This window comes from Hemiscyllium ocellatum, chromosome 24 (genome assembly GCF_020745735.1).
Source record: "Hemiscyllium ocellatum isolate sHemOce1 chromosome 24, sHemOce1.pat.X.cur, whole genome shotgun sequence".
NCBI lineage: Eukaryota > Metazoa > Chordata > Chondrichthyes > Orectolobiformes > Hemiscylliidae > Hemiscyllium > Hemiscyllium ocellatum.
In genome coordinates, this window is record NC_083424.1 from 34,656,703 (window position 1) to 34,675,292 (window position 18,590).

The following is an 18,590-nucleotide window of genomic DNA, read 5'->3' on the forward strand; positions in this document are numbered from 1 at the left end:
AGGTGTTATCCATGATATCCTGGCCAATATTTATTCCTCAGTAACATCTCAAGATTAACATATGCTGTTTGTGGGAGCATGCTGAGCACAAATTGGCTGCTGTGTTTCCTGTATTATAAAAGTGAATACATTGCAAAAGTATACCTTGGCAGTAAAGAATTTTGGGGTGTTATGAAGTTGTGAAAGATGCTATATGACTGTAAGTCCTAATTTATGGATCTTGCAGTTTCAAACAAGTTCTCAAAGCTAGGAGCATTCCATTTGTTGGATAAGTAAAATGATGTGTGTAGTCTAATCCCAAATTTGTGGTAGGTTATGTTGTATCAAATCAGAAGCAAACTTGATGAGGAGGAATAGACATCTGACTTATTGAAGCAGTCCATGTTAAAATGCAAAATGATTTGGACAATATCCAGGGTTGGGATGACAAGTGGCAGCAATCACTTGTATTTTTGTAAATATGACAAAATATCACCAAGGTGCTCAACATTTAATGAGACAAATAATATTTAGACAATACAAAGGCGAGGTAATGACAAACTCAACAAGAGAGAAACTAAATAGACTTGCTTTCACATTAATGGTAATACCATCACCACATCTTCGCTATCAACAACCTGGAGGTCAGCAAGAATCTGAAACAAAGCAGCCTGTCCATATGAGCCTCCTCTACCAACAATGTAACAATGTCTGCAATCTACAATACCTCACCAGAACTCCATCTTAAGCAACATATTCCAAAATCAGGCTTCAATCTCGGAGGACATGGACATTTGAACATACGAACTAAAAGCTGGAGCAGGCTATCCAGTCCCTCAAGCTAACCATGCTATTCACAAGATCATGGCTGATTTGATTATAATTTCAAACCCACAATCCCACCAACCCCTGATAAACTTTCATCCCCTTGCTTAACAAGAATCTATCCACTACAGTTATCTTTTCAAGAAGAGAGTTCCAAAGACACTCAAAGAAATAAAAAAAAAGGCCTCACTTCTGTTGTAAGTGGCTGACCCCTGACTTTTAGCGGTGGCTCCTAGTTCTACGTCTGCCAAAAGATAAAATATCCTTTCTGCATTCACCCAATCAAGACCCCTTGAGACCCTTGATGTTTCAATCAAGTCGCCTCTTACTTTTCTAAACTACAATGGACTCAAGCCGAGTCTGTTTAACTTTTCTTCATAAGACAACCAACCAAAATGTTTCTGAACTGCTTCCACTGCCTCCTCTACCAACAATGTAACAATGTCTTCCCTTAAATAAGATGATCAATATTGTGGACAGTAATCCATATGTGGCCTCACAGTGCTTGAAGCATTACCTTCCTAATTTTGGATTCAATTCCCTGTACAATTAATGGCAACATTCTCTTAGCTTTCCAGATTATTTGCCTGATTATTTCCTGAAATGGCAAATAATCAGGAAAGCTAAGAAAATGTTGCCATTAATTGCCTGATGTGATTCAAGCACGAGGACACCAAGAGTAACAGCTACAAGAGAACACCACCACTTGCAGGTTCCCCTTCGAGTCACTCACCATCCTGACTTGGAACTATACCACCATGCCTTCACCGTTACTGGGTCAAAATCCTGGGACTTGCATCCTAACAGGATTTTGGGTATCCCTTTATCAGATGGACTGTAGTTGTTAAAGAAGTACCATCTTCACATGGGAAATGAGGGCTTGGCAATAAATGTTTGCCCAGTCAGCAATGCCCATACTCCATGAAAGATAAAAAAGAAAACTGGTACACTAAATGCATTATTTCTGCTAAACATTCTGCATGATCTAGAAGAGTCGATTTCATTTGATCAATATCAAATTTCTCCATGATTATATAAAATAGCCACGAATGTTATTTTTTAAAGCTTATCATATTTATTTATATATATTTATCATATTTCAGCATTCATCTTAAACCCATCTGTTTGGCCCAAAATATACTTTGCAATCATTAATGATGTCTTGCATTTATGTTAAGAGAGGAAAGTTCAAAGGCAATGTGAAGTGTGCCTTTTTTACAGAGAGTGGTAGGTGCCTGGCACATGCTGCCAGGATTTGAGGTAGGGACAGATATAATAAGGGCATTGAAGGGGCTTCTATATCAGCACATGAATAAGCAAGGAGTGGAGAGATAGGGACCATGAACAGGCAGAAAGGATGAGTTTAATTAGGCATCATATTCAGCACAACATCATGGATCAAAGGGCCTGTTCCTGTGTTGTACTGTTCTATATTCCATCTCTTGGTTTATGTCAGAAATATTTGCCTGAGTAAAGGCACTTTGTGCATTCGTGAAAATATCTCCAAGTGTGGCCCTATGCCATTTGTATTCATAGTAAGAAGAGCATTTCAGAATGTCTGAATGCAAAAGAAACTTATTGAAAGATGAATGAAATAAATATGTAATTTATTAATTCTCTGCAGACCTTGGAACAAGCAGTGTTGTTTCTCTCGTTCCGTACATTGCTCTCGGTAGTTTAGCTAAACAGCTGTGCCAGCAGTCTGAGGCATTTCAAAAGCACTCTAAAGTTAGTGGCTTGAAACAGCCAGCTCAGATTCAATGAGTCTGCTGTTAAATCTGCTGAGACCTGCTGTTAGCCACAATTCCAATTCATATGATGCTCAGCATTGGTTCACAGGAGCCCTGCCCACTGTATTCATTGGGTTTCTCTGTCTTTGCCTCTCCATTTGGTTAGCTTTGAATTTTCTGGCTCATTGAACTGAATGAACCGTACATGTCACTCAGAGTTTTGCCTGATTTAGGCAGATATTAACCATGTACAGTCTATTCCCAAGATGATATGCCTGAGAAATGTTATGCAAATGATAGCCACTTCAGTGGGATAAAAACAAACATAAAAGTGACATTTTGGTAAAAATGGACATGGAGCAAGTGTTGATAAGAAGAAAGAGGCTTGCTAGAAAGAAAATGAGAATATATTGACTGTCACTGTTTCACTTACTTCAGTTTATTTTTAGTAATGCCTGCGAGGGTTCAATACTGAGTCCTCTCTGTCCATCTGTTTGTCACTGTGTTTGAAATGGATTAGAATAACTTGCCTATTTCGTGAAGAATTGGCTTAAAGCTTGCAACAGGGAAATGTAAAATCTCTGTTGGTCTTGATTTTGGCTGTTCTCTTGTCTCTGTTAGCACAGTAGCTGTTAGGGCTGTGAGTAGAGGCTCTTGTGATAGCCCTATACTATGTGGGTTAAGAAACAGCCCTATAGGACACTAAGTAGGCCAGATTGAGATAGAATAGAGTGAGAATAGAGAGAAGATGGGAGTTCACCTATAGGAAATCTGTTTAGTCTAGATTCAGACTTCTGAACTATTACCCACCAAATTTGAAATACTAATATAGATCATACAAAGACAGAGAAACTATTCTATGCATTATAAATGCCATTGAGAATATTATGACAGCTAATCAAGAGGTCACATAAGAAATAAATTGATTTGCACATAATGATGCATTTTATGACTCCTTGTGGGGCAAGATACAAGAAATATACCATATGCGCATCACAAAATCTTGGTCCAGCTGCTAACGGTTTCCCAGTGCATGTTTACTACATGCGATGTGCAGCAAATCCATCTTTAACTATCAACTGTAGTTTTATAGAGTTCAGCATTTTCAGGGAAGTGCCAACACATCTACGTTCTAAATCCGCGAGGGCGGCACAGTGGTTAGCACTGCTGCCTCACAGCGCCAGGGACCTGGGTTCAATTCCCGACTCAGGCGACTGACTTGTGGAGTTTGCACGTTCTCCCCGTGTCTGCGTGGGTTTCCTACGGGTGCTCCGGTTTCCTCCCACAGTCCAAAGATGTGCTGGTCAGGTGAATTGGCCATGCTAAATTGCCCGTAGTGTTAGGTAAGTGGTAAATATAGGGGGTCTGGGTGGGTTGCGCTTCGGCGGGTCGGTGTGGACTTGTTGGGCTGAAGGGCCTGTTTCCACACTGTAAGTAATCTAATCTAATCTAAAATACAGAAGTGGGAGTGGTCAGTTGTATTATCTTTGAAGTACATCTTCGCTCTTGGTACCAGAAAACTTTGCAAGTCACGGCTCTGACTTTTGGTTCTGGCTGCATGATTGTCCCTGATGGATTCGGAAGGTGCATGGAATATTGAAATTCTTGGTTACCATGCTGCCAATGCTGTGTTGCTTTTCCAATCAACAAGCCCATCCACCAGGCTGCCCTTTTGACCTTGCTCCTCTTTCGACCTTGAACTCTGTACAACAAGAAGCAAGAATTCCACCTCATTTAATCTCCATTACTGCCACTGACTTTTGCAATAGTGCTATGAAGTAAATAAGTCAATGGTTTCAGATAATTTGAAGGGAGGTTCAATTTTAGGGTAAGGACTTAACCCTTTCATTGTGACTCTGCTGAGGGCTCAACTATATGTGGCTTTTCTCCATGCCGTAGATGTGATATGACTTTGAATGTTGAGATTATCATAATAGGCTGTGTAGTTGCAAATCAATGCACCTAAGTTCCATGACAACAACTCTTATTCAAATAAATGACCTGCCATATTTTTGCAAACTGGCACATTTTGTTGAAAATGTAATGAGATAGTAAGAAATGACAACATTAAAGTACATAATAAATCATGGATGAAATCTAACTTTCACTCCATGTATGGTATCACTCTTTGAGAGTTGAGCATTGTTAGAATCAATCATTTGGTTGCACATTATCATTGATAGTCATGGGTATCACCCATGCAACATTTATACAACATAAAGAGAGGAGAGGCGAAGCAGAGGCAAACAAAGCCAACCTGCTTGGGCTCAGTTTAGTTGTGCTCGAAGAATATTTGACAAAAGCCGAGGTATCCACTTGTCACACTGAGTGGGAGCCATTTCCTTCTTATTTAAAGGAGATGAAGAGTCCACAGAGCAATTGATTATTTGGCAGTGGCCACATAAGCCAGTGATTGTGAGACACTCTAGTCTCAATTTGAGCTGTTGTTTATTGGGAGGGGAATGGGATGTTAAAATACAGATGTTTTGCTATAGCTGTTCAGGGCATTGGTGAGACCAGATCTAGTATGGTGCATATAGTTTCAGCCTTGTTATTTGAGAAAGGACATATATGTAAATACATTAGAAGTAGATACCTGTGATAAGGGTGCATTATTTTATGAGGCTGGGCCTTTATCCGTTGGTATTAAGAAGAATGAGATGTGATCTTCATTGAAACATTGAAATATACTGAGGGGACTTGACAAGGCGAATGCTGAAAAGATTTTTCTCATTGTTGAGGAACTGGTGGGTACAGATTAAATATAAAGAATCCTCAAGCAAGGATCTATTCACCTCTGCCTTAAAAAAAACATTTAACAAACCTGTCTTCACTGCTCTTTGGGGCAGCAAGATCCAGAGACAAATGACCCTCAAGCAAATATTTCTTCAAGTTTCTCATATGCTGAAAAGATTTTTCTTATTGTTGAGAATTCTTTATATTTAATCTGTACCCACCAGTTCCTCAACAATGAGAAAAATCTTTTCAGCATATGAGAAACTTGAAGAAATATTTGCTTGAGGGTCATTTGTCTCTGGAACTTGCTGCCCCAAAGAGCAGTGAAGACAGGTTTGTTAAATGTTTTTTAAGGCAGAGGTGAATAGATCCTTGCTTGATTAGTTAGGAAGTAGACAGGCAGGAGGCTGGAAGAACACAGCAAGTCAATCAGCATCAGGAGGTAGAGAAGTCGATATTTCGGGTACAAACCTTCTTCGGGTTCATCCAGCCTCCTGCCTGTCTACTTTCGATTCCAGCATGTGCAGTTTTTGTTTTGTCTCTGATTAGTTAGGGAGTCAGAGAGGAAGTGGGAAGGTGGAGTTGTGGCTGTAATCAGCTCAACCATAATCGTATTGAATGGCAGAGCAAATTCAAGAGGCTGAATGGCCTACTCCTGTTAGTAACTTGTATGTTCATATGTATATATGAAAAAATATTGAAGAGGTTTCACTCTTGGGACTTCGGATTCACATCAGGAGAAACTGATGAGGCAGAAATCTCTGATCATCTGAGATGACATGGTGGCTCAGTGGTTAGCACTGCTGCCTCACAGCACCAGACTCAGATTCAATTCCAGTCTCGGGCAACTGTCAGTGTGGAGTTTGCACATTCTCCTCATGTCTGCGTGGGTTCCCTCTGGGTGCTCCGATTTCCTCACATAGTCCAAAGGTGTACAGGAAAGGTAGATTGGCCATGCTAAACTGCTCATTGTGTCCATGGACATGAAGGCTAGGTGGCTTAGCCAGGGGAAATGCAGAGTTACAGGGACAGGGTGAGTCTGGGTATGATGCTCTTCGGAGGAGCAGTGTGGACTTGCTGAATGGCCTGCTCCACATTGTAGGGATTCTAGAGATCTATGTGAAATCGCTTATGTTAAACAAATTTGTAGACAGAAATTGAATAATGTGTGAGCATAGGTCCACAACATGAAAGTGGACTGCCTCCATATTGGCGGCCTCACTCTAAGTTATGAGTTTGCTTGAAAAATGGAAGACTTGATGCTGGAGGATGAACGCTTGTCTGGTTGGGGTTAGGGTGGGATAAAACAGAGGGATTATTGTCAATGTTGAAATGATTAGATTAGATTTCCTACAGTATGGAAAAAGGCACTTGGGCCCAACAAGTCCATACTGACCCTCTGAAGAGCAACCCACCAGACCTAATCCCCTACATTTACCCCTGACTAATGTGCCTAACACAATGGGGATTTTAGCATGGCCAATTTACTAACCTGCACATCTTTGGATTGTGATGTTGAAAAAAAAGTATTGAATTTCTTACAGATACTAATTTATAAAAGTCTCAGATCAATTTACAAAAAGTGCTTGACTTCACAACCATGATTGACCTGCCTCAATTTGTTTGGTTTTAGGACTGAATGCCCCATTTGTATAAAGTTATTTTGCATCCAAAATTCCCCAAGCTAGAATATCATTGAATAAGTATACAGGTTAACATAAATACTCGTGCTCAAAGTTGGAGGCGTATTGGCAGATGGCTGGGAGCAGATCTTGTCTTTTTGTCCAAGGATGCTTGATAGAAGGCATTAGACGGATTTTAACCATCAGCGGTCAGTGGAGATGGGAGCAGAGTATTCCCACTTATTGTTGCAGTGACAATGAGCCGTTGAAAAGCCTTGGCTTCCTTTCCATTCCACTGGTGAGCTATAGAAATGGCATTCTGGAGGTAGGTGGGATCAATGTGGAAACAAGAGAAATAACTGCAGTGCCTTATTCTTGTTCACTGGATTGAGGTGAAATACGCACTTGTTTAACAACAGAATAAAACAAAACATCTTTGTAAATGCAAGACCATGTGGAACATTTTCAATTTTGGCAGAAAGCTTCTGGTAGGGGATCAGCTCCCTTTATACACCCTGCCAATTTTCATTTTCATCAAAGTCAATAAAATGAAAGAACTGGCAAGGTTTTTAACCAGGATGTTCTGCCCTAATTGAAATCCCACGAGAAAGGGCAGATAAGGATTCAGATTAATGTCTCATCTGAAAGATGGCATCTCCTGACAATTCAGTAGTGCATTTGAAAGAGATCTGAATTCACAACTTTTTGACTGAGTTAAGTTGAAACTGCAACCTTAAATGCCACAGTCATCCAAACGATGTAAAATATGCAAATGTATTGCTTCTCAAAATGCTTTTGTTTGATCTTGATTTATTCCTTCCAGTGTGGTGAGGAGGGCATACAATTAATTCTGGTCTTCAACTTTTCATAGTTCCTCTTAAACTCTTAATTTCTTTATTCAGTATTAAGAAACAGATCTCAACTTTAAAATGAAATGAAACCAGTTATGTTTCTGAATATGACTGTGTTCTGTATTTCAGATGCAATCACATCAGTAACTTGCAATGATGTTAAATTTATGAATCCCAGTGTAATTTGTTTTAATTAAGTAAAATTGAATACCACAGCTACCGCACTTGGTATTTCCAAAATTAGGCATTGCCACCAGTTCAAGGATGGGAATTGTCAATAAAGCCATTTTATGCATTCGCACCAGGGATTATTCTTACATAAAAATTAGCTTTGATGAAATCATCTTCACGTATGTCATGTGCAGGGAAGGCGTTTTACGTAAAATTATATTTTTAAAAGTCACATTTAAACATGTCATTTGCTATATTTAGCTTTTTTGAGAAGAAATCCAAAGCAGACACAACTGTAATTCTTAGATACCGTAAACTCAGCTAAAAGGCTTTCTTCTTCCAATCTGTCTACAACCTGAGATTTACAGCAAATGTACAGCATAGAAACAGACCCTTTGGCCCAACTGATCCATGCTGGTGTTACATTCCACACAAACCTTCTTCCATCCTATTGCATCTAACTCCATCAACATTTTCTCCTATTTCTTACTTCCTTCTGTGTTTATGTAGCATCCATGCAAATGCAACTTAATATTTTCATCAAGCTTATGACTGTGAGTTCTGCATTCTGACCATTCCATAGATAAACACGTTTCTCCTGAATTCCTAATTGAATTTATTAATGACCATCTTATATTTGTTTTCCCTTTTTGTCATCTCACACAAGTGTAAAACCAATAGTCAGTGAAAGCAATTGGTTCTGACATGCTTCCCTATGCCTTTCAACTCCTGTCATTGGTTTGCATGGACGCATTCTTAACCCAGTGGAAAGACCTGACTTTCTTAACATGCTGCTGTTTGGTGTCTTTGATGATGGAATGATAGACATTCGAAGTAATTCATATGACTTTGAGTATTCAAACTGAGAGGCTTTTCAGAGTGATCTTTGACCTTTCTAGCATATGACAACAATGGGTAAGAAAATTAAAAATGCACTTTCAGCTGCTGACCAATGTTACTTCTTGCGTGGCTTTATGTTGTTGCTCATAATAAAATGTTGATTTTCAAATCAGAAAGAGCTTTAAAAAAACACAATGATGATACGTGAAGTTAATCTCAATGCAAAGTGAAAATGTTTGTATGTTTTCTAAACTCTTCACAGTTTCTCTGAGGGCATTTACACTTAATGCTGCACTACCTCCCCATGTTAAAATACAGTATACAAAGGTTCTTGCCATTAGCAAGCTTCATCATTATTTCAAGGGATGCACCCCAGATACACGTATTGTAATCCAAGGACCAAGTGACACTCATGGAATAAATCACATTTTATGCTAAAGATAACCTTTGTTTGTACTTCAATATTAAAAATGGGTTATAGCTCTAATATTTTGATTTTAGTAAAATCTGTGCCAGGAATGAGTAGCTGGTAATGCAAAGCTGGCCAAAAGTGAATTGATTTTGCAGGGTCAAATAATTTAAATCATGAATTGCCAAGTTGTGAAAGGCATTATAGGACTGCAAGCTTTTTCTGTAAGAAAACAGCTTTCTTACTGAGGCACAGTGAAATTGTGATGACAAGAATGTTGTAAAGCAATAATTAATTCAGGACAAAAGGCTCCACAATGAGTTACAAAAGGGCAGCTGAATCACAAATAAATTTCATTGATAATCACTTCAGCCAAGTGCATTGAATGTTCTGACCAAGAGCTGTAGCTGAGTTTCTTAATTCTCCCTCCACAGACTGAGGACACTGAAGCCTGTTGTGGCACTTTGATCAAGGAATTGAACATTGTTCATTTTTATGGTATAATGCCACAACCAGAAGAGTCACTGAGTCAACTGGCCATTCTACTTGTCTTCCTTTCAATTTTCTTTAAGACTCCAATTAATATGTTTTTGAAGAGTGCTTGATAAAAGGGAAAAGAAAATCTCCCTCAAGATCATCAGTTTGAATGTCTTAGTGTGACATGCAAGTATTTGCTTCTGTTTTGAGATTGCTGAAGACTTCCTTAGAACCAGTTCTTATGGAACTGTGGGATCATGGCTATTCAATCTGTCATGCTGAAGGGATGTTGGGACCAGTCCAAGCAAGGTGCAAACATTGTTACTGCTTTGTCTAAAGGATATAATAATGGAGAATTCCTTGATAAATAATACTCAGTACTAATCTGTCTTCTTAAAATGCTTTTCTAGGTTTGGGACGATGCTAACAAGAAAGCATTAAAACTATCTGAAAATGACGGCTGGGTCTACGTTTCACCTTTCAACCATCCGCTGGTTTGGTAAGGATTCATCAAAAAAAGTCAGAAAATTTAATTCACTTAAATAATAAGAAAGATGATGGAACAAACAATCAAAATTATTGTTTGTTTAATTTTTTTTGTCTTGCCCTCTTAAATGATTGACTAAGATTCAATTCAAAAGGCTTTGAAGAATATTGAAGTTGAAGATAATATTTATTTTGACAGCATTTTTCTAATCATGTAGTGAAAGTGAGATACAAATATGATTTTTTTTATCAGTTTTGTCATAGAGTCATAGAGATGTACAGCATGGAAAAAAACCCTTTGGTCCAACTCCTATATGCTGACCAGATATCCTAAATTAATCTAGTCCCATTTGCCAGCATTTGGCCCATATCCCTCTAAATCCTTTCTACTCATCCAGATGTCTTTTGAATGGTCCAAATGTACCAGCCTTCACCATTTCCTCTGGCAGCTCATTCCAAACATGCACCACCCTCTGCTTGAAGAAGTTGCCCCTTAGGTCCCTTGTAAATCTTTCCCCTCTCATCTTAAACCTATGCCCTCTAGGTTTGAACTTCCCCACTCCAGGAAAAAGATCTTGTCTATTTACCCTATCCATGCCCCTCATGATTTTATAAACCTCTATAATGTAACCTCTCAGTCTCCGACACTCCAGAGAAAATAGCCCCGGCCTATTCAGCCTCTTCCTCTCGCTCAAACTATAATTGAGTATTTTGAAAAGGCTCTGATTTTGGAGGCAGTGCTGTACATAATGATGCAGTGTCACGTTGCAAGGAGTCATATGTAGTGAGAGATACACGGTCCAGAGTTGGTTAGAGAGAGTGCCACAAACTGCAATAATTCATGTAAACCATGGTCAAGAATCAGTTACAATGAGTCATGTAATATTTACAGGAAATGATGCACAGTCAGTAGCTATTTAAATAGTCCAACTAGGGAAGGGCCATACTAGACCTGGTGTAGAGGTATGAGCTCGGTTAAGTGATCAAAGTTTCAGTGGTAGAGTATTTCAGGAACGGTGAGTTTTAAATTACTGATGGATAAGGATAAGAGTAGACCATGGGTGAAAGTACTAGACTGGGGGGAAGGCTAACCATAACAACATTAGGCAGGAACTAGGGAATGTAGATTGGGGATGGCTGTTTGAGGGTAAATCCACATCTATCATGTGGGAATCTTTCAAAAGTCAGTTGATGAGTGTTCAGGGCCAGCATGTTCCTGGGAAAATCGAGGATAAAGATCACAAGATTCAGGAACCTTGGATGACCAGAGAAACTGAGAACTTAAGTCGAAAAGAAGATGGAAACACACGTAAGGTTTAGGAAGCTGAAAACAGACAGAACCCTCAAAGAATATAAAAAAAACAGAAAATAATTTAAACAAGAAGTTAGGAGGGCTAAAAAGGACCATGAAATGTCCTTGGCAAACAGGATTAAGGAAAATTCTAAAACATTTAGTACCTGTACAAGTCACTAGTGGAATGTTAGGTCTACTCAAGGACAAAGGAGGGAATTTATGCATGATGCTGGAGGAGTGGGTGGGGTTCTTAATGAATACTTTTCACTGGTATTCAGAAAGGTGAAGGACATTGTGGATGGTGAGTGTAGAGAGGGGTGTATTGATATTCTAGGGCATGTCCATATTAAAAAGGTGTTGTTGGGTGTTTTGAAAAGTAATAAGATATATAAGTCCCCAGGATACAGAGGGAGGTTTAGGAGGAAATTGTATATTCTTTAATCACAGGGAGAAGTCCCAGAGGACTGGGAAATAGCTAATGTTGTTCTTTTGTTGAAGAAAACCAACAGGGATAATCAGGGAAATTACAGGTCAGTGAGTGTGACATCAGTGGTAGGGAAGTTATTGGAGAAGGTTCTTGGGGGCAGGATTTATTCACACTTGGTAAAATTATAGACTTATTCAGGATAGGTAGCATGCTTTTTTGTGGGAAGGATTTTGTTTTTTGAGAAGTGACAAAGATGATTGGCATGGGCTTATTGTTGTCCACATACACTTTAGCAAGGCCATTGACGAAGGTCCTTATGGCAGGCTGGTATAGAAAGTGAAGTCACGTGGGATCAGCAGAGAGCTGGTAAGATGAATACAGAACTGACTTGGTCATGGAGACTGGGAGTAGAGGTATAAGGGTGTTTTTATGAATGAAGATCTGTGACCAGTGGTGTTCCATAGGGATCAGTGCTGGGACCCTTATTATTTGTAAGGTATATTAATGATTTGGAGGAAAATATAGGTGGTCTGATTAGTATGTTTGTGGAGCTGCAGATAGTGAGGAGGATTGCTGGAGGATACAGATAAGCTGGAGACTTGAATGGAGAAATAGCTGATGGAATTTAATCTGGACAAATGCAAGGTCTAACGCCCAAAATGTCGACTCTCCTGCTCCTCGGATGGTGTCTGACCTGCTATGCTTTTCCAGAGCCACACTTTTTTACTCTGATCTCCAGCATCTGCAGTCCTCACTTTCTCCTAATGCAGGAGGGAAGTCTACAGTAAATGGCAGAACTCCTAGAAGCATTAACATACAAAGGGATGGAGGCAAACAGGTTCACAATTCCCTCAAAGTGGCAATTCAAGTTGATAAGGTGGTCAAGAAGGCATTTGGCATGCTTTCTTTCATCAATCGGGGCATAGAATATAAAAATGGAAAGTCACCTTTAAGCTGTCCCAAACTTTACATAGGCCATGTATGGAATATTGTGTACAATCCTGGTTGCCACTCTTCCAGAAGAATGTGGAGGCTCTGAAAAGGATACAGAAACAGTTTAGCAACATGTTGCCTGGTTTGAAGGATATTAACTATGAGCAGAGATTGGACAAACTCAGTTTGTTTTCACTTGAAGGGTGACCTGATATATGTTTACAAAATTATGAGAGGTATGGATAGAATGGATGATTGGAGTCTTTTTCCCAGGTTAGAAATCTCATTTAATAGGGGGCATAGGTTTGAGGTAAAAGGGGGAAAGTTGAAATGAGCTGTGTGAGAGTGGAATATGCTGCCAGAAGAGGTGGTTGTAACAGATACAACAGCAATGTTTAAGAGGCATCTTGACAGGTATATGAATATGCAACAAGAGTGGAGTAAAGACTACATAGAGGAAAAAGATTTTTAATTTTGAATGATGTCATGTGTCAGTGCAGGTTGGTGGACTGAAGAGCCTATTCCTGTGCTGTACTGTTTGTTCTTTGTTCAAGGGAATGGTGTGCAGTGAAATTGCAAATTGGTCTGTCCTGTATCAGAATATCCAGGTTCCTGTTCCTTGCACACATCTGAGTACTAATCTGGGAATTAATCTTGAGCTGTTTTCTGCAAAATCTCAATATTCATTCTTGTCTGAAGTGAACAAAAACTGTGCACTATATTTTACTGAGACTTAAGCAAGGTCTTGACAATCAGAATCTCATAAACTGAGCAGCATCTACTGTCAACAATCAATTGCAGGAAGTGAGACTGTCAGAGTTTTATAAAGGGAGTAACCCACAACAGGGAATTGCGAACAGGAAATGATATGGAGTTGGGAATAAGCCACAAGGAGTGGCTCACAGTGAAAATTATATACAGGAAATTATACTGCTTTTTATTGTTCCATAATGTAAATTTTATTTCCACCTCATATCAATTGTCTGTAATCATACGATGCACATGTCAACACAGACAATAAACAATCAAATTGTCAAGGTACTCAGCCAAAGGTACTTTAAGCACTGTGCTGCTGTCATATTTGGATTAACACAAAGAAAGAGGGTAATTTATCTATGCAAATCAAAGTGTTTAAAGTTCTCATTTAAGACCAATCGTATGTGATATGCAACGCTATTGTGTGTTGTGTAAGTTCTGGAAGAGGAGCTATATTTCTGTACTAGTTATTATAGCTTAAAGGAGATTTTCTTGCCAGCATGATATCTGATTGGCATGAGGTTACAACACTGTTTCTTCCTCAGCTCTAATTACTTAAGTGGTATAGCAATGAACAGCAAGTCAATTTTAAAGGGTTACTATTCTCATCTTTATAAATGAGTTGTTAGGTGCAAATACTCTTCAAGCACCTCAGAATAGCAACGTTAAAATCAAGATGGGTTAATGGTATCATGTTGGTCACGAGGGATTCTGCAGATTAGTCAAGTCCTGCATTCCTTCCTCGAGGAGTAAAAACATGAAGCAAAAGAAAAACATATCTAATCCAATTCAATGTAGTTGGTTGCAAAATAACAGCTGTGATTTTCAGCAAGAAATTTGTGTATTTTGGTTTCTCCTAATATTTCTCGCAATTATTTTGTGTTGTGTAAGACAGCCTGCACCAACTCTTGCTGTTTGATGTAATCAATCATCCATTTGGCACATCTTGGTCTCCAGTATTTGCTTACTCACCCAGTAAAGACAAACACCATTGGTGATCGATGGTAGTACACAAACTGACTTCAGTCCATTAACTTCTCTCTCCATTCAGGGTTTGATCAATTACTACTACGGTTTTGCTGCTGAATTGCAGCCATGTAGTCTACTAAGTAAACATGACAAATTCAACCTAATTGAGACCCCTCCTTTCTTAATTATTCTTATACTCAGCATGACAGTCAGCTCACCTGATTTAATGCTTGTTATTGCTGATCTTCCTTAGGAAACCTACTGGGTGGCACATCTGTGCATTTGGCATTGATACCTGTTATGATTCACAAGCTCTCTTTCACCATTTTAATCTTTACTCGTAATTGCAGAGACACTGTAACTAAAGTGTTACTTCCGAAATGAAAGAAACAAAGTGAAAGTGTTCAAAGAAATGAAGTATTTTAAACTAGTTTTAAATTAAAAGATAAAGAAAGTATAAATTGCATTGACAAATTTTCAAATTAGAAATTCTGATATTTCTGGTTTGTAGCAGCTCTTGCTACAAATACTTGCCAGTGACTCTATTGTTAAGTCATGTGCAGGAAGTTACGATGCTCATCTGCTTTGTGCTAGCCTGACACCAGAAAGTTGTTCAGGTAAGAAATGCCCTGGAGTAGGTAGCTGGAGTGGTCACTGACGCCTTCCTTTTTACTCAGGACTGTAGGATCAGTCCAGGCCAGACTGATAGAATAAAGTCTCTCCTCAACTATAAGTTTCTACCTTAAATGAGTTCGGTAGTCTCACCCCCCTTATACTCCAGCTACGGTATGTTGTTCTGATGTTACAAACTGTTGTACAGTTTACAATCTGTGTGCCAGACAGTGGAATATTTAACATCAACATGCAATGTGCTACTGCAAGGCACTTAGTTCAGTCTTGCGGCTTAGGAACTTGACGCATTACCTAAGCTGTCATTATCAATAGATAAGTAAAAAATATTAGAATGCATTTTATATGAAGATGTGTGGAAAGAAACAATTCAAGGTATGACTTATCATTAAAGTCAACTAGAAATTAATGTTGATTCAGGTATGAAAGAACTCATGGTAGGTTTTTTTGTGCAATTAGATTAGATTAGACTTACAGTGTGGAAACAGGCCCTTCGGCCCAACAAGTCCACACCGACCCGCCGAAGCGCAACCCACCCATACCCCTACATTTACCCCTTACCTAACACTACGGGCAATTTAGCTTGGCCAATTCACCTGACCCGCACATCTTTGTGACTGTGGGAGGAAACCGGAGCACCCGGAGGAAACCCACGCAGACACGGGGAGAACGTGCAAACTCCACACAGTCAGTCGCCTGAGTTGGGAATTGAACCTGGGTCTACAGGCGCTGTGAGGCAGCAGTGCTAACCACTGTGCCACCGTGCCGCCCACAATTATTTGATGCATTTCTGCTACATAAATATAAAAATTGTTTTTTAATTTATTCAATGGATGTCTCTTCTGTTGTACCTGTTCACACTCTAAGTTGTTAATTGTACTTTATATAAGGCTAAAGAACATGTAGAAATCACATGGTGCAAGTAAATTGGCGGCAAAACACATACATGAGAAATGAAAAGTTTACCTTAACACCACACATGACTCACTATCGGACTTATAGAATAATATCAGTTATACCAAGGAGATGGGTGACAGTTACAGCTCCTAGTATTCTCTCCTGGTACTGGTAAGACTGCAAGAATTGCTGGCTAATTAGATTCACATCATGATGTCACTGTGGGATAGCCTTAAACTGACTGATGTTTCTTCTTGGGGTGGGGGGGGGGCGACGGAAGGTGAGGTGGTTGGGGGCAGTCAAACAATCTCCATCCATAAGACTCAGCCTGTGGTTCCAAATGATCTTAAAATTCCATCCAGATCATTGTCAACTATGTCAGTTATCATGTGGTTGATAGATTTTGCCAGATATTGAAGACTTTTTGTACAACTCAATTACAATTCTCTATGCACTTGGTGGAAAATAATTGTAAGCATGTTTTTGGTAACCTTCTTGCACCATCAGCACAGATCAGATGTTATGCATCCCCAGCAGATGATTCATGATCAGCTAATTTTGAAATTGGGGGAAAGCAAAAGTCAAGTGATATTATAGCTGGATAATTACCAGACACCCAGGTAATGTTCTGGAGACTCAAAATTGAATCCCTTGGCTGATGGTGAAATTTGGATTGAATAAAAATCTGGAATTAGAGTCCAAAGATGACCATGAAACCATTGTTGATTTTCAGAAAAAAAAACTGTATTCCACTAATACCCTTTATAGAAGGAAACCATTCTCCATAGCTGGTCTGTCCTACATATGGCTCCAAACCGAAAGCAATATGATTGACAGTTAACTAACATCTGAATAATAGGGGATGTTCAATAGATGCTGGCCTAGCCAATGATGGCCACATAACATGAATGAATCAATTCTAAAAAAAGGAAAATATCTCCTTGGTATTTTGTTGGTGGCATTTCAGCATTTTCTTTAGATTTCAATCAGTAAATGGACAAGGAGGAGGAAATAATAGACTCCCCTCAGCAATATGACTTATTTGATTTAGAATTTTGAAATCTGTTGGATGTCTGTGATAGTACATTTTTTTTTAATATTTTATCTGAAGGGAAGGAAATGCTACTGTTGTGGAAGAGCTTTCGGAGTCACTACATAGCAAACCTGGGGCTATTATCTTGTCGGTTGGAGGTGGTGGTCTTCTCTGTGGAGTGGTTGAAGGGCTAAAGAAAGTGGGCTGGTGTGATGTGCCTGTAATTGCCATGGAGACTAAAGGTGCAGAAAGTCTGAATGCAGCTGTGAAGGCTGGGAAATTGGTCACCCTCTCTGATATCACAAGGTATGTTGAAAATATCGATTTATAAAACTTTTAGCATTTTTACTGAAATAATAGAGATATATTTGCTGGGAGCACGCTTATGCAAGAGGACGTAATAAGAGAATGTGCTACAATATTAAAAATCACACACCAACATCAGGTTATAGTCCAACAGGTTTAATTGGAAGCATTAGCTTTTGGAGCGCTGCTCCTTCATCAGGTGGTTGTCATCAGTGCTACAGTATGATAGTTGAAAATGTGTTGCTGGTTAAAGCACAGCAGGTTAGGCAGCATCTCAGGAATAGGGAATTCGACGTTTCGAGCATAAACCCTTCATCAGGAATGAGAGAGAGTAGCCAAGCAGGCTAAGATAAAAGGTAGGGAGGAGGGACTTGGGGGAGGGGCAATGGAGGTGGGATAGGTGGAGACTCACTGAAATCCTTGTAGAGGGAGGAAGAGAGCTTCTTCAAGGAAGATTTTAACCTACTGCGAATCCTCTTGCAAGGATGCCTTCCTTGAAGAAGCTCTCTTCCTCCCTCTACAAGGATTTCAGTGAGTCTCCACCTACCCCACCTCCATTGCCCCTCCCCCAAGTCCCTCCTCCCTACCTTTTATCTTAGCCTGCTTGGCTACTCTCTCTCATTCCTGATGAAGGGCTTATGCTCGAAACGTCGAATTCCCTATTCCTGAGATGCTGCCTAACCTGCTGTGCTTTAACCAGCAACACATTTTCAGCTGTGATCTCCAGCATCTGCAGATCTCATTTTTTACTTACAGTATGATAGTGCTGATCCGCTAACTTGTTCTCCCTTAGAAAATAGCCCCTTATTGACATTGAGGGATTGGTTATTTTGTCCTTGTAATCATGTACAATTTAGACATTTCTAGTCAACCTGTTTAGAGATGCTATTATACACCTTTGGAGCAGGTGGGAATTGAACTTGAATCTTCTGCTCCTGAATGCACACTTTACTGGACTACATTAAGAACTGATTCACCAGAGGTAGAAACCCAGTAGGAAAATCACCTAGTTGCAACTAATAGCAAAGCCATCTTGTTGAAGTTTTCTTATGCCTTTCAGGTTATTCTCTTGGAAGGGACTTCTTTACAGAGCTTAGTGGGTTTATTGATATTTCAGGTCAATGTAGACACTCTTATGAACCCCCTCATCTCTTTATTCACAATCCAATTACTAATTGTTCACTTTTTAAAAGCTGTGATTACATTATTCAACAGAAAC

The 18,590-nt window shown here is 39.3% G+C and overlaps 1 protein-coding gene across 3 annotated transcripts in view; it reads left to right on the top strand.

The window, feature by feature from the left end:
• The window catches only part of sdsl (serine dehydratase-like), a 44,146-nt gene that overhangs the window by 19,640 nt on the left and 5,916 nt on the right, over positions 1-18,590 (top strand). For all 3 annotated transcript variants that reach the window (XM_060843696.1, XM_060843695.1, XM_060843697.1), the window contains exons 5-6: positions 10,051-10,139; positions 17,144-17,371. In XM_060843696.1, coding sequence (XP_060699679.1) covers positions 10,051-10,139; positions 17,144-17,371 — 317 coding nt within the window. The remainder of the gene's footprint in view (positions 1-10,050; positions 10,140-17,143; positions 17,372-18,590) is intronic.